At 31.6% G+C, this 27493-nt stretch overlaps 1 protein-coding gene across 1 annotated transcript; it reads left to right on the top strand.

Moving 5' to 3' along the window:
* The first annotated feature begins 25863 nt into the window (after window positions 1–25863).
* LOC129916771 (uncharacterized) lies at window positions 25864–26453 on the top strand. Its single transcript, XM_055996907.1, has 2 exons — window positions 25864–25963; window positions 26034–26453. Exons 1-2 carry the CDS (start codon window positions 25910–25912, stop codon window positions 26427–26429), a joined length of 450 nt encoding a protein of 149 aa, XP_055852882.1. The 5' UTR covers window positions 25864–25909; the 3' UTR covers window positions 26430–26453.
* The last annotated feature ends 1040 nt before the right edge of the window (window positions 26454–27493 follow it).

The following is a 27493-nucleotide window of genomic DNA, read 5'->3' as shown; positions in this document are numbered from 1 at the left end:
CAAATTCGCCCAAAATTGACTGAATAACGTTGCGTATTGGTGAAATTCTCATTATTTCGATTGTCAATTGTAACTATGCTTTGCTGCACACAATCTGTGCGATGTCATTTCCTAAGTGTCACTCACGAAAATTCAGCAGCATAGAGCTTAAGTGGTGTGCTTTTATTATCAGAATCTCTCAAATACAATCACGACACTACCTAACCGATATCCAACACTAACTTTACATACATTTACTTTGACACATTCACTTATACCTACACAAACAAACACACACACTTTTTTAAATAAACAAAACGAACCGACACACAGTCAAGAGTCCTTGGGCTGCGTATCCTTGTAAAGTATAGACAATTACCCTAGCAATTTATTGAGCCATTTCAAGCAATAACAGATAAATTTTTGTTTTCACAATTTATAAAAAGAACAAAAACAAAGGGCAACATCGTTGATGGCCGGAAATTTCTCATAAAAAAGTGGGTGCCGTTATATAAATATTCTCTGGGGAGTTAATTAGATAGTAATTGGAGCAATTATCATCTTTTGCTCATTAGGTTTCATAAGAATGTGACATCGCGTTTCCGATTCTTTTTCCGATCCTTTTAGGTTGTAGGTACATCCTTCTTTCAGTTCAGTTGGTTTTTGTGAATTTTCTTTACACTAACTTCGTTCCGACTTCTCCTGTCACATCAAATTTTATTTATATCTTTGAGATGGAAAATGCGAATAATATCCATCTTCGCCTCCGTTTACTCGCGCCTTTGATGCTATATTGCTATTTGTTTAAGTTTTTCTTTTTTTTTTTGTGTACCTTTTTTGTGAATCTGTGTAGTTAGTTGCCGTGGCAATAAATGTGACTATGTAGCATTTTTTCAGAAGCGGATTTATTTAGCCAAAGTAGACAGGGCCCATAAGAAAGAACGTGTGGTGAAACGTTTGAAAAAATATATTTTGCACAATCCCGAGTAGAAATGGAATTCCGCCGCCCCAGCACCAATATCTACAATTTCTATTGCGCTGCACCACCGCTGCATCAAGTCCGCACTATGATCAAAAATTTCTAGACCGGCGCACCACCGCTGCACCACGTCCACACCACTTTAAAAATTTCTAAACCGCCGCTCCACGACTGCACCACGTCCGCAACATTTCATTTTGAATGAAAAATTAAGTGCACAATCGCCACACCACGACTGCACCACGTCCGCACCATTTCAATTTGAATGAAAAATTCGGTGCACCACCACCGCACCACGTCTGCACCATGATCAAAAATTGTGTTCTCGTACTTATAGAAATGTTAAAGTCGTCCTCAAAGTTATTTTTACTTAAGCAACAAATTGCCAGTTCGTACAAACTTGACTTGGTGGCCGAGTGGTTAAGGAGTTGTAATTCTAATTGAAAATGCTCTGGATACTTGGGTTCAAATCTCCTTCTCGTCGGTAGTTTTTTTTTTTTATTTTTCAATAATCCAAAATTATGTATCAAAGTGCAGCGAATTTTTTATACAAAATGAAATGGTGCGGACGTGGTGCAGTAGTGGTGCGGTGGTGGTGCACCGAATTTTTCACTCAAAATGAAATGGTGTGGACGTGGTGCAATCGGTGCTGTGGTGGTGCACCGAAATTTTCCGCCAAACGGCGGTGGTGCAGCTGTGGTGTGGAGGTCAAGATTTTTTTTAATTTTTTTTTTTTTTAATTCAATTTCTATTTTTACTCGGGATGTCGTTAAAAGATTCAAATGCTGAAAATAAATCACGCATGTTGCTCCATATGTTAAGTTAACAAAAAAACTCCGAGGCTCAAAAAAAAAAAAAAAATATTTATACCCCTCAAAAATATTAAAAAAAAGGCACGGGCCCTTCAAAAACACATGGCGCCTGTTTTTGAATTTCCTACTCTGTAAATCCGTCTCTTCTGAACAAAATCTATCTGAATAGCGCCATCATCATGGTTGTGAGAAAAACATATCAAAGGAGCCCACAGTAAGTTGGGAATAGATAATAACGATGGCATGGCCATGGCAACGACGACGATGAAGCACTCACTACTATACGCCATGATGGTAGTTGAGCATAAAAAGCTGCCACGTTAGAGATGTGTCTATGTATACAAGACCTTTATTTTTTACATATCTACATACAGGATATTATATACTTACCTGTCAACCGTCAACCTGTGCTACACACCTGGCTAGGATATTATATTCGTTATGACATGCCACGGGCACATTTGAGTCGTCATACAATTTGCTCCGTTACTCAGAATTTACCGGCAATAGGGTGTTGAAGATTTGATCGGTATAAATTGCCTTTTTGCCTTAAGATAAATGTCTACGCGATTTTTTTTTTTTTTACAGTTAATTACTATCATAGCTTCTCAGTGTATTGGACAGGATAAGGCTTATGACAGCACATCATGATGATTCAAAAAAACTGCATTTATTATTCTGTTGACCTCTTTCCGAAGTCAACATTGCTTACTGAGATATTATAGTCTTTGAAGGTCCTTGACACAAGTTGATAGGGTGTTAAATTATTTTAACCTGAAACCTTTTTGAAATTTCGTTCAAAAAATTCTATAAAGATGGTGTGCTGATTTACAAAACCTTCTGTATGGTGTTTTGCTTTTAATATGGAACATGTAACGAAGATAAAAGTGAAAACAAATAAATCTGGTAGCAGCTTTGAAACAGCTTTAACCTTCTAGGAACAAGGACTCTTTTTGAAATTCATATAATGTTAGAATTATTAAGTCTAGACTTTGGCAAAATACCTATGCATATAAACAAGGACAGATGAAATGTTTTTATTTTTTTTTTATTTTGTTAATGATTTAAAGTCTCAAGTTATCTGGGTCAATAAAGTGTCGAGTTTATGTTCCTGAATGTTGTCCTTAATATTAAAAAAAAATATATTGAAAGCACCGGCTTGGAATTAAATGGCAGTGACTGCTAGTATTTTTGCTTGAGTACCTATTTTGAGAATGTGTTATAGCATTCCATTTTTCAAACAAACTTTTTGGCTACAAGGCAAAAGGAGCAGCAGTTATTATTTGTAAGTCAGATAGGTAGGAAAAAAGAGTCAATTTGGAAGACGGTAAAGAAAGTGCTTGGATTACATAGAAGAATGGAATTGGGAGGATCTCGAAATTTAACTAAACAAAAACACAATTCGAGGCTTAAAAAAAATGAAAAAAAAACAATTTTGACAGTATTGTGACGGAAGTCGAACTATCAACATTCACTACATCAACGGCTCACAGTGGGATGAATGTTTAGCAGAATCGGCATTTCTAATATCTTGTGTTTCAGTGACTGAATATACGCAAAATTGCATTAAGACGTCTAATTACACCTTCATATATATGAATTGAACATGAAAACCAAATAAATGGAAAAGTTTTAGCAAGGAAATTCATTTTTATTTAATTAAAAGAGTTGAGCAGCGAACTCTTTTTAGGAATTCCTTTTTATTAACTTTTTTTCTCTTCTTTTAGTTAATTTTAATTTATGTAAAATAAAACTAACAACAGCATAGATATTGAAATATTGTAATTTTAATATTCAAACAAAAAAGAAAATAACAAAATAAAGAAACAAAACTTTTTATTCAGTGTCAATTTCGGAGGTATAACTTAAGACGTACGGGCTTAGTTCTAGAGGAAAAATAAGGACTTTATAATTTTTTGATAAATACTGGTATACTATATCTCGATCATAATTCGATAAATCTGAACTTTTTGACCGAATATTTGGCAACTGCTAAATAATTTTGTATTTTTATAGAATTTAATCTCATAATTTTTTATTAAACCGGTAAAATGTTATAAATAATATTGATTTAAGGAGCATTTTTTTTTATTTTAAGCTGATGTTTTCACTTACGCAATCAAGTATAGCTTTAGTTATATTCAGACTTGAATTCAGCACCACCATCACCAACAAGGCTTTCGATTTTTTCTGCCCTGTTCGATTTCACTAGTCAAAAAGTTTTTTTTTTATAGAAATCAAAGTATATTTTTCTAATGGTTTTTTGTGCGCTGAGCTCGAATCTGAAAAATTCTATCACATCACGTTTTGACATATGCCAAAAATCAGAATAGTATTTGCCACGTTCAAAATTCCATATCTCAAAAACTTTGCACGTTAGAGCTATTCTAGTGCTGGATTCAAATTAAAAAGACCATTAGAAAAGTATAATTTGGTTTCTATGGAAAATTATTTCTCGCCAATATTACTGTCATTTACGGAAAAATCAATCTTAAAAATCGTTTTTTTTTTGTTTTTTCAATTGTTCTCAATATTTTCTAAAACAAAAATATAGTTTTTCCACACAATCTTTAAAAAACGGTTTTAAGCTAAATAATTGCATTCCAAACTTTTCAAAAATCAAAAATTTTTTCGGTAACTTTTTTGATTGAAAAATAGGCTATTTTTCAAATTAAATTCGTCAAAAATCCAAAAATTTACATTTTTCTCAAAAAACATTTTTAATAGATAGAAAACATAACAAAGTAATTTTTAACCAAGTTTTGTTAAAATCCAACTATTTTTGTAAAAGATAAAAATAAAAAAATCGTATTTTTGCATTTTTTTTTTTTCAATATTTTTGAGGTTATAGAAAAAAATTGTTTGTGTAAAAGTTGCAGACATTTATACTACCTACAACTTTTGCATTTGACTTTTTTCGATAGGACGTCTAATTTTGACAGAAATTGTAAAAAACCATGATTTTTGACACCCACCCCACTTTTTCGCCCACCCACCCCCTTTCCCCCAATTTTTTTTGTGAGCAATTTATTTTTCCCCTTTCATATACCATTTATCCTAAATTTTCCCACCACCCTTATGTTGCTAATAATTTTTTTATTTTCAAAAATTATTGGCACTGGTCTATTATTATTCATGTGAACCGTTTTTATTGCTTACTTTTCAAAATTGCTTAACAAAATTCAGAAAAAAAAACTAATCGTTGAAATTAAAAAAAAATCCTTCACTATAACTTACTATTTATTAATTTTTTGTATTGTATTTAGCATTTAGTATGCAGGCAGTGATTATCTTATAGCAAAATTGTTGACCCCATTTTTAACCAATTTTGTATTTTTTGTATCACTTCCAGTCAGGGTTGTAAAAATATCTATTAAAAAAATAATATATTTGATAATAAGAAAAAAAAACATTTATTGCAAATAAAAAAATTGAATTAAAAAAATATAGGTATTAGAAATACTGCTTAAGAAAAAAAAAAAAAAAATCAATGCAAAATTTGTGCATTACCTACATATTTTTTTTTTTTTAATATTCGTCGAATTTCTTACAATTTTGACATTTGGTTCAATATTTTAGTTAAAATAGTCAACAGTCAACACAGCTTTTTGAATCAAGATAAATGTCCAGGACAGGCTGTGTTGACGGTTTTCCATTTTCAATTCATTTACCTATTTCTTGTGTAAAATTTGGATTTTTTTTATTTTGATATTTTTTTCGTTAGCATTTTTGCTGTTGCCTTTGGAGCAGTTGCGAAAACACCATTGGGGCAAGTGGGGCGGTGCCCCGGGGCCCTCGACACGCCTCAGGGCCACGAATGGAGATAATACAGAGAAGGCAACTTTTTATATTATCAACGAAGCAAAAAAAAAAATAAGATATTTAAAATGAATCACTTAGGACACAAGAGAGACAAATTATACTCTTTAGTATTATGCATAATGAATTGGTAGCCAACTACATAATAATATTTCATCAAAAAAAAAATTATTACTGAGGGCAGCAAAAAAATATATTGCTTTTTTGAAAGAAAAAATATATGTACCTATGTATATTATCTTAGAGCCCCATAAAATATTACTTATAATCAGGGGCCCAAAAAAAATAAAATGCACGACTGGGTCGCACGAACTTGCTCTTAGAGTTAAAGTTGCTTAAATTTTTAAGACTTTTTATATAGAAATTTGAAAAAAAAAAAAAATAAAATTGGTTTTAAAAAAAAAAATAAAATAAAATCTGAAATCATATTGCTCCACAAAACAAGTATGCAGTTTTGATTGATATAATAACATTCATTTTTAGAAAAAAAATTTTCAAAATCTTTAGAGCCGTTTTATAAAAAACTAATTTTTTATAAATAATTTTTTGGAAAAAAGTTTTAAAATAAAATTGGTATACCATTTTGTAGAAATCACTAATCAACATCTAAAAACAAAATTTCAAAAAAATTCAATGTCCCGCTATCGAAAATTTGATTTTTCAAAATTTTTTTAAAAATCCAAAAATTATTTTTTTGGAAATTTTATTTTTGGTTTATATTTAAATTATATAAATGCTTTTTCACAAAAAGTTTCGTTGAAATCCAATACGCACTTTCGGAGATAATTGGATTTGAAAAAAAAACGATTCTATGGCAGGTACCGTTAATAATGATTTTCAAAACTAAAATTTTTCATTAAAAGATACTTAGCTTAAAACTAACATTTGAATTTTTTAAACAAAATCGTTGGAGCCGTTTTCGAGATATTTCAATTATATATATATATGACAAGTACCGTTATTTTTGGTCCAAAAAAATTATTTCCAAAAACCCCTCTGGAGAGTCGCCAAATAACGCTACATACCAAGTTTGGCATCAATCGGTCCATCCGTTTAGGCTCTAGCTCCTTATACAGACAGGCAGACAGACTGACAGACTGACAGACTGACAGACTGACAGACTGACAGACTGACAGACTGACAGACTGACAGACTGACAGACTGACAGACTGACAGACTGACAGACTGACAGACTGACAGACTGACAGACTGACAGACTGACAGACTGACAGACTGACAGACTGACAGACTGACAGACTGACAGACTGACAGACTGACAGACTGACAGACTGACAGACTGACAGACTGACAGACTGACAGACTGACAGACTGACAGACTGACAGACTGACAGACTGACAGACTGACAGACTGACAGACTGACAGACAGACAGACGGACTTCCGGGACCGGGACGGCATTGTCTACCATCGTAATGTCATGGAAAAATGTCATCTCAACTTTTTTTTTGTACGAATGCATAACTTGATATATAGTACCTATATCGCAAGTAAAAAGAGTAGGGCGTATACGTACTTTTTTATTTGTTCTTATTTTGTATATCAAAGGGGCCCCAAAATTTAGTCTAGCCCTGAGGCCTCGCAAACCTAACGTAAACCACTGCTTTGGAGACTTGGAATTATTTTCGTTTCGCTTCAGCTGCTTACCAGGCTTTAAGCGAAATAATCTCAACTGGAGATAAAAAGAAATTTTATGTGGTTATGATTTATGGAAATTTAGTTTCAAGATTTTCTTCGATTTACGAAACTCACCTCAAAGTTGGCAAAATAAGACAAAAATGAACTGATGAGTACAAAAGACAGTGAAAGCATTAAAGGGTTACAAATACAAACTAAGGCTTACTTACCTCTGCTGGATTAAGATTATTTTGCCTTCTTTCTTTTATTTTCAGGTCTCTTTGGCTGCTATAATAACTCATTATCAGTTTATTTCTAACTTATAACCTTCGCAGTTTTCGAAATTTTTAACGTGTTCATCTCTTTAAGCCAACTAACTAATCAGGATTCCGAGCGTTGGCTTAACTGGAAACTAAACACCTTCAGTGTCTAAAATTCCCTCATTGAACCTTATTAGTAAATACCTCAGACTAAGTTGTAATTATTACCAACCAGTTACCAGTTATGTTGTTTAAAAATTGATGATCATATGAACCTAAACTGCTGGAGGTCCAAAAGGAGCATGTTATAACACTTTGACAAAAAAAAAAACTGAACTTCTAAAGATAAAACCAAGTAGGTAAACTAAATTTATTGGTGTTATAACTATATTTCAAGGTAATGCACCCTATAAATATTTCAATATTTCCTAACAACACTGACACTGAAAATGTAAGCAGCTCTATAAAGTCTATTCTATACACTGTTGCCAGTTGCCACCACTTTTAACAGAAAAACGTGTTGATGCTCCTGACTATTTTGTAGGGATTCCAAATTCCAGTTAACGTCTATACTCCTCTTCCTTGCGCCCCCGAACCCTCTTGCAACCCATTTTGTTCATCATGTGTACACGTTCACGTTCGTGTCGTGTATGTTTATCCAACATGAGCCGCATCGCTCTTAATAACATCAAGTGCGTGCACAAGTGCCCGTATGAATCTGTATATAAAATGGCAGGCAACACAACAGAGTAGTCCCAGACCCAGTACCAAGCACACATTTTTTTTTTTCATTATTCAGGATAATTTACCTATATTGCGGATGAGATTTTCCTCTCCGGAACACTTTTGAAAAAAAAAAAAAACCTAGGTCTAGGCCTGTGTAACAACCAACAAACGTCTCGGAGGACAACAAAATAGAAAGAGAAAAAAAAAAAACTTAGAAGATTGTAAAACAAACCTTAAGGCCTTTAAACACCGCGCGACCGACGACCGAACGACCGTGGGTGGGTTATGGAAGACGGTACATATACTTTAGCTGAGGAATATCCTCTTTGCCACCCGCCCAACACCACCGGGGCGCAACTTGTAATGGATTATTGTAACTAGGCAGCATCTAAGACCTTCTTGTTACTTTCAGACTCAAAGCTCCTGGTTTCGCGTTTCTGTTGCGTCTCGCGTCTCGCTTATCTACTTTTTTAAAGGGACTGGAAAATTTGGAGAAATGTTTGCCGAGTTCTTAGGTGTTACTGGCTGCGGGAAGGATATCGTTAACATCTCTGAGAGATAAGATGTATCTGATGCGGGAATCTGTGACTTTTATCTCCTTTAAGTTCAAAGTTTACGTTTCCACGGTTTTTTCATACTTGTGTTTGGCTTTCTGTGTTGTCTCTTACTTTGTTGCTGGGATTGTGTAATACGTCATGTAAACGAAATCTCATAGGTACTCTCCTGGTACTTTTATTCTAAATTGGAAAAAGAAAACATAGGGAAAAAAGTGACTGTAGGGATATAAGCTGAAGAATGAGGTAACAATACAAAGCATTTGGGTGTGTGGGGTTTTTTTTTTACTTTGGCTTGTTTTTTTTTTTTTTTTTGAAGTGGCGGAAGAGTTTCTTTCTCTAGAAATATTTTCAAATCAAAGAAGAATTGTTTATATTTATGCGATGCGTGACCTCGTTTGGTATACAGGAATATATCTACCATTCCTTTTGGATTATTGAAAAAGGTTTCGCAGAGTAGCTTTGTCTTTTGACAGTCGTCAATTATTGTATAATTCATAAAATTCTGATTTTTTAAAATTGTGAATAAAAAAAACTTTAGGTAGGTACAGATAAGGAATTTGTGGAAAGATATTCATCAAGCTCTAACCGATATCCAGGTACAATATGGAAGACTTTATTATATTTACTTCAAGCTAAAAGAAGTTTAAGTAAACATGGACCCAGAAATACTTTCGATCTAGCTATGGCATCTTTAAAGCTTAAAGATAAGTATCAGATCGAGTTAAGCTGCTATTTAAAAAACGATATTTGCACAAAGAATAAAATAAATTTTCCCGAAATGTACATATTTGTCCGTATGAAGTTGAAAGAAATGATCGATACCGCTTCTTTTGAGAAATTCTGTAAAAGACATGTGTCAGTCACAGACTGCAAGTAGATATATTGTGGGCTTATTTCTAACTTCAAAATTTGCAGTCATGCAGGCTATGTAGCAGCTTAAAACAAGGCGTTAAGGCTAATAAAATTTATAAAGTAATTCGAGTCCAAATTCTCAATGGAACTACAACATATTGCTTTTAAAATTTTTTCAGTTTCGTAAAAATCGATACACATATTTTTGTGTATTGTTTTAAGTAAAATTAATCCGGTCGGTGGTGAATTTTTCCCTTTAATTTCAAATAAGCAATTATAATCATCACTCAATTTCCAATAAAGTGTCACTAATTTCATCATTTGATAAGGATTAGAAAAAAAATTGTTTCAACTTTTACGATATTCTTTAAAAAAAAAAAATACGTATACACCACAGTGACCGATTCTTAAAAAGTATATGATATAATGGGAGACATTTTTTTTTTTTTCTATTTCAGCGTAATATAGATGTAATAACTTTAACAACTTAAAGTAAAAACATTTTCAGTAAAAAGGACAGTGATACAACTTTATTTATGAGAAGAGGAAAGGAATTGAAAGAATTGTGGAGTTCAAGAAATTCGTTCTACATCTACATCTTAAAAACGTCGAAGAGGAAGAAATGTTTGCAAACTGCAAACTCTCAGAGATAAACAGAAAAAAAGGTGGATGCAAAATTGGTGCTTTTGTTTCGTTTCCATTTCTGGATTCGGTCTAAAATAAACTTCTTATCGAAAAAAGTTAGACGTACAAATTTAAGTTCATTGATCGATCTAAAACTTTTAATTTAATCATTTCAAAGTTATTGAGAAAAACAAAAGAAAAAATACTACTCAATTCGGTTTTTTTTTATAAAATATGTAATGTCAAAAAATTAAAACTATTTAAAATGAGAAGAATCAAAGATGAAAAAGAAAAGTTTATGACCAAAGTTAATGGATTGATATGAGATTTTTCATTTCCCGTTAATAACAACAAAAATACAAAAAACTTCTTTAACAATGTTAAAATAAAATAATAAAAAAAAAAAAAAACCGCCTCCGATGGTTCACGTCTTATAATAAATACACGACTGGGTCACACATACTTGCTCTAAGAATTCAAATTGCTAAAATTTTTAATACGTTTTTACACATATTTAGTTAATGCATATGAAAATAAAATTAAAAAAAAAAAACAAGTCATAAAGAATAAAGTTCGTACTTCAAATGAAAAAAAAAAAAACAATTCTTTAAATGAAGTTGAGCCCCAAAAATGCACTTTCAGAAAAAAAGTAAAAAAAAATATAATTTTTATAAATAATTTAAAAAAAAAAAAACTTTAAATTAAAGTTGGTTTGCAATTTTGTAGCTTTTATTAATAAATACCTTAAACCAAACTTAAAAAAAAATTTCGAAAATTTTATTTTTCAAAATAAAATTTCCAATTTTATTTTCAAAATCCAAAAATCAATTTTTTTCAAAATTTTATTTTTTGCTTATATTAAAGTTATATAAATGCTTTTGCATAAAAAAAAATTCGTTGAAATCGAATTTAGTAGTTTCGAGTTGGTAATTTAGAGCTGCTAGAGAAAAACTAATGTAGTTTTCGCAATCAGCACCCTCAATTTAGTAAGAAATGATGAAAATTTGTGTCTGTTGGGCAGTGTTATTGTTTCGGACGCTTAAGAAATATTCTCTCAAAGATAAGCTGCTATTTTATTTTTTAATTTCTTATGCTATGCCGAGCTTTCGATTAAGCTCAGACACGCAGATTTCATTCTGCTAAATTGAATGAATGGACGAAAATGCTTACGAACCGTATACGATATAGGTTCAAGACAAGGAAGTCCGAATCTTCGCTTCAAGAACCAAGCGATTTTCGGATATCAGATCAATCGGTACATAAACGAATGCAGAAATCATGCCAGGGTACGCGAACAATGGAAAGAAATCTGGAGCTTCACAGTTCCTAAATGGATAAGTAAGTATGATAGAAGATGTAAATTGTTAAAAACAATTCTATATAATTCTCCAACTTGTCCAATTTGAAAATATCTGCAACATTGTATTGATATAAAAATTCTATCGTTTTTTTTTACCATTTGAATATTTCATCTGCTAGGTTACTTAAAATTTACATGCGAAAACAATCATTTCATAAAGATCCTACAGACGAACATAGATTACTACCTATACTTTCCTAGTTGTGCCTTGTGCGTAAATTTTTATTTATGAGTTGTTTTTGTGTTGACGAATTCATAAACATTACATCTTTGTTGGCATTTTGGCAATAAATTCCAATCTTTTTTTCGGTTTTACGCTACCCTATTTAACAGAAAAAAAAAAACACATTCCAGGCAAACCTTTTTCTCAGCGTCGTCAAACGCATCACGCAAGCAGAGGCTTTAAAACTTTGTTTACTTATCTAACACACTAGCGAGTGGCGATGGCGTTTACAACTTAAATGCCTGACCCATTTCGTTAAAGTGTTTTCCAACTTATACCTACTTGTTACTTATATTCTCAAGACATTGGTCCTACTCTTCTGGGGCTTTATTTAAGTCAGGCGTGTCCATTTTGGCTGCTGCTGTTGATGTTGCTATTGCTTTGCATCTTACGTGCCTCAAAGACCGCCTAGACACGCAAGACCTATTACTTTAAGCAAACATTAATCGCCTCTCGCTCATTTATGTATTTTTCAGCTTTTCAGGAAAGAAGAAATTTTGCTTGCTGTTGCAAATGCGCAAACACAAGACCTGTACAATATGGAAAAAAATTCTTGTTATATTCCCAAATGCTACTCTGCCGACCGCTACGATACCCCGATGAACGCGGGAGAAACGCCTTTAGGCTTCTCATTGTGATGCTCATCATTTGGAGCTCTTCGTTTCGTTGTTTTGTTTGAAGAAAGTTACAACTACCTGAAGATTGGCAGCGTTTCTTATAATTATCCATTATTTGTAGGAAGGAATGTCTTCGGCAGTCTATAGTGCCACCAATATTGTTGACGCTTGTTCAAGTCGAGAAGAGAAGTCTCATGTGGCCAACTTGGACTTTTTAATGTAGGTACATTACCACCTATGCGCCCATAGACGCGCGGGCCTAACAACTATAAACAACTATGTAGCTACATTTACGTGAGGCTTGGTCCGCTGTGCTGACTGCTTCGCAAAATCCTACACCTGCATATATGTGAGTTTTGCGAAAAAAAAAGAACGTATAGATGACGACATTGCGGCGGTGAGGCGGGTGATGGCAGCGCCGAGGAAGCGACGCGGTAACGGTGGAAGCAGGAATCTTTTTAGTATCTTTCCGTGTTATACAAAAATGTGTAGATTTATTCGTTGTTTCTAGGGTTTCCAAATGGGATTCTGTCCAATAGCTGCTAGATGCTATAGAACGAGAAGGGGGCAAATGTGAGTTCAACATCGCCAAAGACGCGCTAGCGAATCCCAAAGACGCGAAGATGTTCGGCGATGAATCTGATGGGTGTACCAAATCAAGTTGAGAACTTTAAGTGCCTATATTGTAAGTTTGATTGCATTTTTTTATTACACCATAAGTATGTGCGTATATTTGAGTGTGTAGCTGTTAGCTGGTAGGTAGATATTTATACGTTAATATATGCGGATGGTGTCCAGCCAGCGAGACCTACCTGGACCTCACCACTAGCAGAAAAAGAGTTGGTAGGTCGAGTTGAGTCGACTCGAAATTCAACCATCATCAACAACGCCTTGACCAAGAGAAGAGATGCATCGCATGTACCTTCGAATGTTTCGTATGGTTAAGGCCACAAAAGTCTCTAGATTACAGGTATGTATACGAGTTGAGTATAAATGCGTGTGTGTTTGTGTTTGTTTTGTTGCCTGGAGGTAGTTCCATTTTGGCTGGTTTGTTGCCAATACCTGTTTGCGGCATTTATTACCAAGTTAGTAATGTTTGGAATGTAACAAAGTTAGACTCTTGTATTTTATGTGCATATATTCGTAGCTATATAAAATTGTATGGGCATCTAGTTTCGAGGTTTATTAAAAGGGGAATTCTATTCTAACATATTCTGCAATCGAATTGAAAATTGTGTACGCAGTACATAAAGTGGTCGTGTTGTATGCAAACGCATTTTTAAGAGAAATTTTTTGTTGGTCCTTTATACTGCGTGCGATAAAGGTTTGGATTTCTTTCTTGATAGAAAATTTTTGAATTTTATTATATGCTAGTCGAGTAGGTACCTATACCTACTAAAAATCCACTTATGGACATGTAATATCTTTTAATTTTAGAGTTAAACTAAATTCTAGTTAGTCAGAGCTATTAAAAATTCAAGTATAACTTCCTAGAAAATTATTGATCTTTTGATAAAGTTAACCCTTCAAACAGGTTAGGTTATGCATTATGCTTGATACCGGCATCAATATCGAAGTCTAACTTTCCAGAACCTTCACAAAATTCTTTAGAGTTATAGATTTAAATTTTTTATGATAAAAATGTCTATTTTTCACTTTGGTATCAGAACCTAAAACTTTAAAATACCGCTGACTTTCTAGTAATTGTGAAACTGTAACTCTTGGCACTCATACTCTTGACTTGACATTGGTCCGAACTCTCACCTATCCAGCTATACAATTAAAACATGCATTAGCTTATGTAAAAATCAAAAGAACTACTTCATCATTTAATGCGGAATGGCTTTTTGGGTCTTATTACAGAACTTACTCCCTCTTCGAAAAAACAACCCTTCAAAATATATATTATAAAGTCTTTTTGTTCTTGGTTTCTGTTATATATGTAAAGGTATTGCCAAATTTCATAATGTAACATAATTGCTGCATAACATTGCTGATAAGATTTAATAAAGATCGTAAAGGTACTTACCGTATATACTAGGGTGCTTCTTAAAAATCAATTTTCGAAATTTTAATGGGACGCCCTTTCATTTTGTTCTTCCTGTCTAAAATATAAATTGGGCGAAATTTGGTCCAATTTAAATACGTTCTTGGGGTCGATACCACAATTCAAAGTTTTGAAAAAATAGCAAAATCTTTAGGTGTTTTGAAAGAAATTTTGATAAAAATACAGCGAAATAAAAATGACGTTTAGTTTTGAATACACAGAGAAAAATATGACCCGCTAAAAACTAACAGATTGCCATATTGTTTTACCGTCCATACATTTCATAAGGAAATCTTATTAAAATCAACGATTAATAAGGTTTTTTTAAGGAGATTTCTTATTATTTTTATAGAGAAAATCTTATTAAAATTTGACTGAAAAGTTGATTTTTTTTGCAACTTAGCACTAGAACAAAAATCGCGATCAATATTTTCATGGCAGGTTGGTTCAGGTGGTAAGGTGGGCGACTAATGATTTGAAGTCTCCAGTTCGATTCCCAGCCTGGTCATCGTTTTTTTTATTTTTTTGCAGATTTTAAAACAATAAGGAAAACCCGATTGTTTTAATAAGGTTTCCTTCTTGGATGAAAACCATAGAGAAATCTTATTGTTTTTGTTCTATTTTATGTGGTCGATTTTTCTCTGTGTATTTTTGAATTTGACATTTTTTTTTTTTTTGTTATTCTGTAGAATAGCTAACTGAGTGATCTTTCTAAATTGAAAAATTCAATGTTTTTATCTGATTGCTTATGAGCCTAATATCTTTGTTTGTCAGACAGTTAACTGACTGTTTATTAGAAGATTGAAAAATCGGGTCTTAAGTGTACTTTGTATTGTTTTTCCTCCTATAGATCATTTTTTTTACTTAAATCTTTAGTGAATGGTAGCGACCCCTTAACTTTAATATTAAAATGGGAAAAAAATACCACATAATGGTGTCCCATTAAAAAATCGAAAACTAATTTTTTTCGACCATATAAGGACAATAAGGATTTTATTTTGTTATTGTTTCGCAAATAAATTAATGATCTGAACCGGATCACGAGGAAAATAAAACATAGCTAATGTTAAATTTTACCTGTTGTAGTAAAAGAACAATAACCTTGCGTTAAATCGACAATAATTTTTCTTAAAGCAATCGTATTGACTTGTTTCATTGACATTTGATTCAGCTTCAAAAAATAATAGTTAAAAACATTATTCATCTGAGGATTTGCCATAAGAAATTTTTGTCACTGTTTTGTTGACCTTCCCTCTCCTACGAAAAAATACGCCTCGAAGTCTCACGAAAATACAGATACTGTCATACGCGGCCTTGAAATCAATTAATTGGGATGGGTATTGGTTTGATTTGATGTTATTTTTTCTTTCGACCATATCTGCATAATGAGTACGGACCAAATAATCACCTACTGCTTTCAACAGCACGGACACAAGCTCAAATTTGACTTACATCCTCACTTTGCCAACCTTGATTGGTTTGATCCGCTTTGGTGAAGTATTGAATTCCTTATCTTGATTTCAGAAAGAATTTTTCCACATACTCATACGACTTCACTTTGATGTACCTTTATTCCGTCTGGCCTTTTTACCCTCTGATAAAACTTCTGAACTCAATTTTTCCAACAGAAACATTTTTTAAATCGATAGCTCACTTTGCCTATTTCTATGTTTAAAAGCTGATATTTTTCTATTCTTTTCTGGTTCTTATTTGCATGTCCGGTCATTTTTTTCAGTTTTGTTCAGTATTTTGCAGTTTCATTTTCTTTTTATTCACTCGTATATTAATTAATTTTCCAGGGAATAAGTGGATCCATTGTGGATGTGGACCTCAACCAACAAGCTTCTCCAGCCAGCTCTAACCTTAGCTCGCTGCTAGTGAAGAAGTTCTTTAATTTGACATATTCTACTCAGGAGGAGTGGTACGCCCATTTTCGCTGAATAATAATTCAGCGAAAATGAGCGTAGCAATAGTCAAGCATTAAAGAGTATTTTTGAATTCTGATTTATCGTAGCGTCCCGAAATTTGAAAGAATGGTAATTGAAGTTTAAACGAAGGTAAAAATATAAGATTTGAGATTTTCTACTCAGGAACGTGGTGTTCGCCCGGCACAAAAAGGACTAAGATATTAAATGTACTAAGTTCTAAAAATTTGATTTATTTTTGTATTAATTAAATTTTGACTGTTTACCGGACAATCAATCCTTAATTATCAATTTTGAAAACTTGCCAAGTAAGCACTCAAAATTTATTTGATACAAACTTGTTAACCTGGCTATACTGGCATGACAAGATCGCCTTACGCCTGAAACAAATTCCTAAAAACATTTCTTCAGTATTCTTCTTCAAAAAAATCTTAAACGATTTGAGGTCTAATTGACATTTTTCTATTCTTAGATCTTTGTAATGGTCATAATGACCACTATATTCTATGTAACTATACAACCAGAATATCTGAATCTCTTCAAGGTAGGTACTAAATCATTAGCCTTTTTATTTTTTCAAAGAATTATGTTCATAATTTATTTTTAAACTCTTTGTTAAAGCGAAAAAAGAAGAAAATTAATCTTTTAATGCTGCTATAAATTTTTACTATAAAACAGCAAAACCCAAACAAGATACGCGGTAAGCTGAAAGGTAGGAAAATAAAATTATTGTTTAGCGGTGAAAAAGAGTTTATTGTGAATGTGTCATATAAATATTTCAAAAATGATAATGGTCATTCTTATAATGTCAAAATATTCATGTAAATTTACAAGATGTAGTATAAAATGTAATTTAAATTATTTTAAATGTGTGAAGATTTATTCTTTTTTTATTGAAGAATCAGAATACAATTCCAATTTTAAACCTTCATTAAAAAGTCGATATTTGTATTAAATACGATATTTTAAGATAAATTATGAGGCCTAGTTAATTCCTAAAAATTAATGTTAGTGAAAGAAAATTCACAAGTTTGTTGGATTAACTCAGGTCTACCTTAAACCTTGAACTGGAAAATTGGCCCTAAATTAAACGTCCTCATTTTCTTGGAAATAATAAAATACACAAAAACACAATTTCGCAGTTATATTTCAGACATTGACACTAAAAATTTTCTTATGTCTTTCATTTTTAATTTAATTGAATAAAAAATTCCAAGAACTAACCAAAAAACAAGCACATGAATCAAAGCTTACTATAAATTCTCTCTCATCCAGACAAAAGTGTTTAATCACTCGAAACTAATTACATACAAACAAAAAAAGAAGTAACATCAACCAAAAATAAAGTCCCCAAAAAAAAAAAAATTACTCGCATCATTTTTTTACTCCAACTTCTTGATGAAATTTCATCAAAATTAGTCATCTTCGCACCATCAGAAAAGTCCGCAACAAATCTCAGAAAAGTCAATGACATAAGAAACGTCTTGAAAAGCCAACAAAAAAAAAAAGACAAATACAAAAAAAAAAAAAGAAACAAGAAATAACATAAATAACTCTTTGTCCGCTTCCATTTAATACGGAAATCAGGATTCTCAAACAAAAACCAAAAAAGCAAGACCGATGTGCGATGCGATGTTATATACAATACAACAACTCTGGAAAAGACCTCCAGATGATAAATTCTTAGAAAGCTAAATAAGATCACTTCTTCATGCTGCCGCGCCGCCATATCGCCACCACCACCACCACCATCAACACCGAAACCGACCACCACCGACCGACCGACACCATGGGCATCCTCATCCTCATCATCGCATAAACGTGAAGTGAAATACCAGCAGCAAACCAACAAGACATTTCAGCATCCCGCATCCGTGGCCTATGTGCACATCTTCCAATCCGCCAAACGTGCCCAAAAGTCCGCACCATCTCGCTGCAATGGAGGAGACGGTAAAAGACGTAAAGACGAAAACTGAAATAAAGTAGAACCTCTTTGGTTCGTTCGAGTTCCTGGGCCGAGGTGCTAATTGCAGGTTTTTGCCTCAAACCAACCACCACCCTTGCTCTTAAAAGTGATGATGGCAAATGCAAAGTGCTTGTGAAAATTGTTAAAATCAATAAGGCTTACAAGTTACAACCTTCTAGCAATGCATTTCGTTCCCCCTGAGCCTCTTTGCACAATCACAGTTGCATCTTCTTGTCCCTTTCTGTTCTCATAGCTTAAATTCCTACAGATTCCTCTGTACAAATTCAAGAGGGCGCTGCTGTTGCTGCTGGGGTATGTATGCTAATTAAGATTTTGGCAAAAGAAATAAATTTCCTGTACATCCTGAGCCAAACCCGAACCTGAACCGCATCATCAAGAGAAGCGAAAGAGACACATTTTTGTTTTGTTCTTTTGTTTGAGTAACATTTTGTGCCTGTTCATTTAGACTTTCAGACAGATTTATCTTGGCGGATTTAGTTAGTTTATATTGTTATTTAGAAACTTTTGTCTTAGAGGTCGTGGTCGCGCCTTACCTGTTTCAGGTATTTGCACCTTTCGCAGATGCGCACCTTACAACTTTGCGAAATACTGTTACAATGTGAATGAATTTTGTAAATATTTTCAAAATTGCCAAAATGCTAACATGACTCTTCCGAGTTTTGTGTCGTGTCCTTCCTTGTTTACATATTTTCTTCGAATGTGGTTCACCTGAAGAGTGCTGCTTTTCTTTAGAGGGTGGGCAGGGTTACCATAGTCGGTGGTTTTGTCATTGTTCTCAAACTTTTCGAGACCGAAGTAGATAATTAAGAGATATACGATGTACCACCTCATGAACAAATAAAGATTCTATCGATTTTTGGTTTGTTCTGGGTTAATAAAACTTTCCTTATGACTTGGCAACACTGACAATAGTTCTTTGGAAAGAAATGAACATATATAAACATTAAACAAAAAATTACCATCATTTACAATCATGAGAGTGGCATTTAGGGTAATTTATGTAACACTTTTTTGGCGTCACGTAGCACTCTTTTTTTTTTCTTCTCTCGTTTGGCCCATTGTTATCGGGACTCTTTATCTTTTGCAAAGATAACTTCTTTTTTTTTTTCTTTAGTTTTTTTTTTTTCTTGTTGTGTTTATTTTTTGTCTTGGCAAAGTGAATGTCATGGAGATTTGTGGCTTTAATAATACAGTTTGAAATTGGATTTATTTTTATTTTATTTGAGATTTGTGGGTCAATTTTGTTTTTTTTTTTTTCTTTTATTTACTTTATACAATTTCTTTTATTTTTTTGTTTGGTTTTTTATTTTAATTTTTCTTTATATTAACCTAGAATTGAATTTCAGATAAACTACCTGCAATAATTAAAATTGTGTCATTTTAAGTATTGTACCTAAGTAGGTAGGTGTAACCAATTTTATTTGAACTTGATGTGGTTTGTAATAAAGTCAGAAGGAAGGAAGAATTTGCTCTTCGTATGAAATCATTCAAAATTTTTGGTACTAAATTATTAATTAAAAGGGAAATCTAGTAACATCAGAAATAGTATTTGATGCATTTTTTATGATTGGCATCGAATAACGTTCAAAGTTTAACAAAATTCTCCAATTGACTTGTTTTTAAGAGGTTATAATTATCCACTTGTAATTTTGAAATAAACAAATTATGTTTTTGACGTGATAACGTCTTATAAATCGATGAACCATGGCAGCATCCACGAAAAAGTGACTCCATTTTCTCCCGTTCCACCTGAAATTTTTAGCAGTGCGGCAAAAATTTTAATTCATGCCATGAAGGATTTTTAAAAATTCCATCATTTAATAGGGTAAATAGGGGTAGTAGTAGGGAAAGTTGAGTTTTTTTTTAATCGATAGATAAATTTATTTTTATGCTGACAATGGTATTGAAAAACTTTCTAAAAAATTTAAAAACAAAGTTATAAATGTTTTTTTTTAAACTAAAACATGAGGTAGATCTTTGACAAAGTAGTGATTATAGGTAGGGAAAATTTTTTTTGACAATTTGAAAATGCCATTCAAAGGATAGTGAAAAGAAAATTACAAAAATAACAATTTTGCTTCTATAAAGCTTTACAGAAGCTATAGAAGCACCTGTAAAGCTTTACAGAAGCAAAATTGTTTGTGTGTAGGGGTCTATTACGGATTTTTTTAAGTCTCTGCTTTTCGAAATATGAATTTTTGAAAAATACCTGTGCATGTGCATGCATGTGCAAAGAATTGGTATTCTTAAATGATTTTTGACCGAAAAACGGGAAAACAAAGATTTTTTTTGTCCGTTTAAAACCGTTTTTTATTTTTATCTTTTTTTCTTCAACAGATAAGTTAATAAAATTCATACTGTAGATAGATAATAGGCACTATATTTGTGCAAAATTTCAATCAATTTCGTATTACCTGAGATAACGGTAAAATAAAGTTCTATTTTGTTAAACGTTCTTTCTTTTCATCCGTAGCACAAACAAATATGATTTAACTTTATTGATCATGTTGATCATATAACTTTTCTTTTGATATATCACACATAGCGGTACATTAACTACAAGCTGCACAATGTTAAATTAAAAAAACTTCAGAAGTACCTCAAAACACCTGTGGGCATCTGTTGCCCATGACCAGCCACCAGTAAGTAATAAGCTTTCAGATGATATAAAATTTATTTTAAATACTTCCTTATTCCGTGACCTTTCTTTTTAAATAAAGTGAATCTTCGAAGATTCACTTTAAAATTTATTTTAGGTTGTAATTTAAAAAAATGGACTTGAAGGTGATTGAAGAAAAAGAAGATTGATTTTCTTGCTTTTTCTTGATGAAAATTGATTGGGTTCAAAATATTCTAGATCTTTTTTTAGATGTCGTGTAGACATGGTTGGTATGAATATTTTTAGCTGAAACAATAGGCTTTAACATGTTGTAAGATTTATATAAAAAATGGATTTAATGGTGTAAGAAAAAAAAAAATTTGATTTTTTCACTTTTTTCATGAATAATGATTGTTTTTAATAAATTTTTTTTTATACCTGTGAAATTCAATGAAAGTGTTTCAGTTGGTACGATACCTACTCAAAAACCAAACATTTTTTTTTTTAAATATCCAAGATGAAAGAGTGTTTTTTTCGAAAGATTCAACCTCACATGTAAATTTCTCAGAATTAAATAAAAACAAAATTTAAGAAATGAATAGTACAAAAAAAAAAATACTATGACAAAAATTGTACCCCAGTGTTATTTTCAGAAATAAAGAAAATCCGAAATAAGTTTCAAAAAATCAATGGTATAAATGGTAACCCTACGAATTTTATTAAAAATTTTGTCTTTACCTTGGGAATTACGAATAAAATTAGTCTACTGATTTTTTTCATGTGAGTGGGTGTTTTTTTTTAAGTTTATAGGGAAAATTTGGGTCTATTGTAAAAACTACGTAATAATAATGTAAATTCAGCAATTATATTACTTTTCAAATTGGAAGCAAGAGTCTTAAGAATATCAGGTTAAGAGATGTTTCTTTATCGGAAAAGAAATTGATGAACCACCCTAGTAAAATTTGATAACAGCATTGCCTTTGAGATAGAAATCAAGAATTTAAAAGCTTCATAAAATAATTTTGGGTGAAAGGGTGTTTTTTTCAAAGAGGAAGTAAATTCTGTTATGAGTCCCAAAAAGCCAATGATTCATTAATAACGTCTAAGAACGGTTGTCGTACCAAAGCTCAATTTGTCATTAAAAGCAAAAATAAAATAACCTTTTGAGTGAAAAAGTGATATTTTTGGGTGAAAAAAAAACATGAATATTTACTATCGAAAAAAATCAGTTTTAAAAGTGGTACCCAATCAAAAACCAGTAATAATGTTATAGGTAGGTATTAGGATAGAAGTTTAGTATTTATGGAGAAATGTATAGATTTTAAATGGAAAGTTTATTTATAGGTATTTTTGTTTCCATCACTTAAAAAACATCCTTTACTACTTAGGGGTTGCTCAAGTTTTGGCTGTCAAACACCAACTCACAGGCAGGGTAAAGGTAAAATTAATAATAAATTTTCCTTATATCTTGTCAAAGAAGATGGACTTATAAAATGTTATCTGTCATGTGTTTTACTGAAATTAGGTGTTTTATATAACAAATGTGAAATAAATGCTACAAGTTTAAATATTCAAGAGGAATATCAAGTTCGTATTGCAAATGAATGTTTATCACCAGTGTACTACATGGATCAATGCGCGTGTGCCTTTTTCTTTGTGGAATGTGTTAGAAAAATTTTAAAATATAATACAATTGAAGAATAAAAATAATAGAAAATATTGTAAATAATTCTTTTATTCTTTATTCGGTTGTTATAATTTCAATGATGATCTAAAATGTTCGTTCTTGTTGATTCTCATGAATTCATATGACCAAAATAAAAAAAAAAGTTTCTTTAATTTTCACTTTCATTATAATCAAATTCCATAAAAGACAAAGTTAATTGATATCCACACTCACAGCGGTCAACTTCAGAACTTGTACGATTTTCAAAATTGTCGAATATTTTCTGCAAAGGTCCAGTTTCTAAAATCTTTTTCATATCTTCGTTATAATGCACTGAACATCCATATAATATATCTAAATATTCATTATAGCAACTTGTGAAACATTTCAATTTCGGATTCTTTTCAAATGCTTGTTTTACATATTCTAAGCCCTTATCTCTCGATAAGGAATCAAGAAGTTCGTCAATTTCTACATCTTCATTTTCAAGACATCCACTTTGTTCGAAATCTTTTCGCTTTTGATATGGATTATATTCAGATGATTCAGATGATTCATTTGGAAAACTCTGTTAAAAAAAATCTAGATTAGACATTTTAAAGCTTTATTTAATTTTTTTTATTTATACCTGAATTTGAGCGATAAGCAAAAGTACTAATAAAGTTAGAACCTCTCTAAACATTTTTCTAAATGCAACTGCATGTGTTTTATTTTAAAGTTTGTTTAATTTATATAGGAAGTGAAGTTTGAATTGGTGTGATTTTGAAAAAAAGCTATAATTTTTTGATGAAATCTACTGATTAGGTACTGTCCATTGTTTTTGAACGTAATTATAGTTAAATAGTTTTGTTACAAAGCTTTGTGTGATTATTTTTGTTGGGTCTAAGTTACTTAAGCTTAAATTGTTAATTAATCATTGAAAAGGGCTAACAATAGTTCAAATAAAGAATAATGTAAATGTTGTGATCATAACTTACTTCCAGTATTCAAGAAAGCATTTTTTTGGGGTGCCTAATACTTTTGGCCAAGGTTGTATAATCAACTTAGCAAATTTTTGTGTACCTACTTTTCGGTTTAATATCTATCGAATGTAACGGGTATTGTTATTGCACTGTTACAATACTAAACTTTTTCTGGGTGCTTAGCAAGCTGTCTTCAGTTATACGCACTTCAAGTTGGCTGAGTTTTTTTTTTTATATACGTTGTGTAAAGATTTATTAAAATCATTTATATTTTCATGGGAAAAACGTAAAGAATTAACCTTACACAACATTTTGTCAATGGTTTTATATAAAAACCTACTAAACATTTTATACCATGTGGAAACTTATTATTTCAGCTCAAAATATTTACCTAAATCATGTCTCTATGGCATCTACAAAAGGAGCTAAACATTTTTTAATGCCACTAGTTTTCATAAAAAAAAAAAAAAAATCAAGCTTCCATCACCCTTTTATCCATTTTTTTTTATAAAACATGAACAATAAATTTTATATAATTGGAAAGCTTACCATTTCGGCTTTAATAATATGTCTTAATCATATCTGTACGAAGCCCACAAAAAAAGTAACATTTTTTTAAAGCCAACCATGTCAAAATGTAAAACTGAGATGACCGTACTTGCCCAATTGTGGTTGGCCATCGGCAAACGATCTTCACATTTGTTTTCTAGTAATTTAAGCAAGTGTTATACATATATCATATAAAAGGTTTTATTATCAGAATGCTAAATAAAGTTAATTTCTAAGTATGTATTCTATTTAAAGGCTATGTGAAGTTGGCACCCCCAAATGCTAATTTTTTTTCAAACCTTCTTGGTTTTTTCGTTAGCCTACTCTTTGTTCAAAAATTATGACAAAAAACTTATTTCAAATTACGAACCTCTTCAAAATCAAAATTTGTTTTTTTTTTTTCAGTGTAAAAATTGTCTTTTTTACACTTTTTCTCAACTAACTATGGTAATTTCAACAAATTACGTCACTTTTTTTCTGTACCTACGTCTTTTTTAAGACGTTGGTATTTTGAAAAAAAAAAAAAATGTTTGTCATAATTTTTGAAGGGCTGGCTAACGAAAAAAAGTGATGGAATTTGTTGGAATTACCATGGTTTGTTGAGAAAGGTTTAAAAAGAACTATTTATTGTACTGAAAAAGAAACACACCATTTTAGATTTGTTGTTTTGCTAATTTAAAAAAAAAAGTTTGGATAGATTATACTAAGCATGATCATATGGCAAACCAAAAAAATAAATGGTTTGTAAGGTGTATAATAAAAGAAATCAACTTAAAGCTTCTTTAACAGGAATGTTATATTGACTACATTCAATCAAGTAAGAATTGAGGGATTCAGAATAAATGGGTCAAGTCTACTTCTGTATAGGTTGGATGTATTTTTTGTTGAGTCTTACTTTTTTCTAAATTATAAATTTAAAAGGTCACTGTGGTGTATACGTACTATTTTTTAATTTTTTTTAATTGAATAAGAAAATATTGCTTCTATGATTTTTCAACTAAGGGTAGGAAAGCGAAAATAATAGTTGGGCTATCCTGGGCTAACCTTTTGCAAACAAACTACGCTTTTACCCTAACGATTTTTTCACAGGAACAAAAAAATCTTTTGAAAAAATAGTGGAATAAAGAAAAAAAAAAGTTGAGCTATCCTTGGCTAACGTTGGGCAAACGAACCACAGTGCAATACCACTTTTGTTTACACAAACAGAAAACACAGCTGCAGCTACTTTAGCAATTTTACAAAAAATAAATCTATGAAGTTATTACAAACATCCTGGAGGTTTTATGAGATTAAAACTATCCTTAAAGTTTCATCATGCGTGCCGTAGTTTCGCTTTCTTGAAAATAAATCAATATTTCTAAGCGTTGCATTAAATTTTTTATTTAATTATGCAAGTATCGTTCCACCTGTTCTGCAAGGTATTTTAATTTTTTTTGCAAACCTTTTTTTTTGAGTTACCAAATCCTGATAAGAAATAATTTGTGTTTTGTTTCAATTACTAGTTACCAATGTATTGGATTATTAATTATAAATGATAAATTTGTGTTTTGACAAAAAAATTCTTATTGTTTTTCGAAATAAAATTGTTAAAGTATTTAATTAACTTTCAAAGCAGAATTAATCTTAATAATGCATCTAACTATTATAACTTTTTTTTTATTCTTAGTCTGACTGACAATAGACCTTTATAAATAAAACAATAATTCAGAATCAAACACTTGATTTTATAAAAATGTTGAGCGTGGTTCTAACTTTATTTGCAATTTTAATTTCCGCTCAAGTTCAGGTATAATAACAATAAAATGCAAGAATTAAAAAAAAAGATTATTTAAATTCTATTATATTTTTTATAACAGTGTTTTCAAAATGAATCATCTAATTCCTTGGAAGAACAACAAAGTTATATTGAACAAAGTGGATGTCTTGAAGAAGGTGTAACAATGGAAGAAGCTTTAGAATATACAAATGATGATAAAGGCTTTGAATATACAAAACAACTTGTTGAAAAACAACCGAATCTTAAATGTTATTCTGCTTGCATTTTTGAATCTAGGAATTTAACGATTGGATGTATCGTGAGGTTCAGTGAAGAATTGGAAGAAGACATGGATGAAAATGAACTTAAAAGTTATAAGCAAATGCATTCTTGTGCTAGTAGATTAATTAAACTTAATGACCGATGTGAATGTGCATATGAAATAGTTAAATGTTTGGAAGAGTTTAAAGAAAATGAGAAAAATATAAAAACTTGAGTTAATATTCAATTTACTTAGGTAATTAAAAAGATTGTAAAATTTTAAATAAATTGCATGAATATTGCTTAAATTCACAAATAAATTAAAATCTCACATCTGTCTTATCTGTCGCATGTATTTTTTTTAATGAAAATCGTTAGAGCTGTTTTGAAAATATAAGGAGGTGAAAATGTGGCGCACGCTCCCTTCGCAACCCGTTGCTTGGGATCATTATAGAATTTGGGTAGGTACGCAGTTGGTTATACCAAGAGTCTAGTCATAAATACTGATACAAGGACAAACTTACACCAAATGAGAACGCGCTAATATTTTTTAAAATAATTTAGAGATTGAATTTCTTACTTATTTAAACTTATTATTTGCCTAACCGCAGTTCTTGAGATGCACCTGCCAACAACGCTAACAAGGGCTCTCTTAAAAGACTCAATATTTCTGCGCTATGTGAAGTTGGCACCCCTAAATGCTAAATTTTTTTTCAAGCCTGCCTGATTCGATTGCTCAAGGTTAGCCCAAGTTTTTTTTTCGCTAGCCCACCCTTAGTTCTAAAATTATAACGGAATTATTTTTTTTCACCTCAAAAATCACAAAAAATATTTTTTTTTTATTCAGAGTTAAAATTGTTGGTTTTGCACTGTGGTTCGTTTGCCCAACGTTAGCCCAGGATATCCCAACTTTTTTTTCTTTATTCCACTATTTTCTCAAAAGATACAACAAAAAACTTTTTTTCCTATCAGAAACCGAAAAATTTGTGATTTTTTTTTTCCTGTGAAAAAATCGTTAGTTTAAAACCCTGGCTTGTTATGATCCTGAACTTTGCAGACAATTTGTCTGCTGAGGTTTGGACAGCCACCAAAGTCGCAAAACTGGTCTAATTTTGAAAAATTAAACGGCATGCGCTTCGTTAAATAAAAATCTAGGGGCGATATTTTTTAGTTTTTTTTTTTATTTGTCTTAACAAAAAAGTTATGGCCAAAAAAACGCAAAAAACACCAAAAAATTAATTTAAAAATTTTTGGACTTTCGTCACCACTGTAATAATGGACCCATTTCCATAAAATAAA

The sequence above is a fragment of the Episyrphus balteatus genome, chromosome 3 (assembly GCF_945859705.1).
Source record: "Episyrphus balteatus chromosome 3, idEpiBalt1.1, whole genome shotgun sequence".
Lineage (NCBI taxonomy): Eukaryota > Metazoa > Arthropoda > Insecta > Diptera > Syrphidae > Episyrphus > Episyrphus balteatus.
The sequence above is the reverse complement of the archived record's forward strand: the minus strand, read 5'-3'. Positions and strand labels throughout refer to the sequence as shown.

Excerpts from the sequence above, each read along its gene's own strand:
- LOC129916771 (XM_055996907.1), top strand. The coding sequence starts at position 25,910 with ATGTTGAGCGTGGTTCTAACTTTATTTGCAATTTTAATTTCCGCTCAA. Across the intron at positions 25,964-26,033 it reads TAATTTCCGCTCAAGTTCAG|TGTTTTCAAAATGAATCATC; the intron begins GTATAATAACAA and ends TTTTTATAACAG.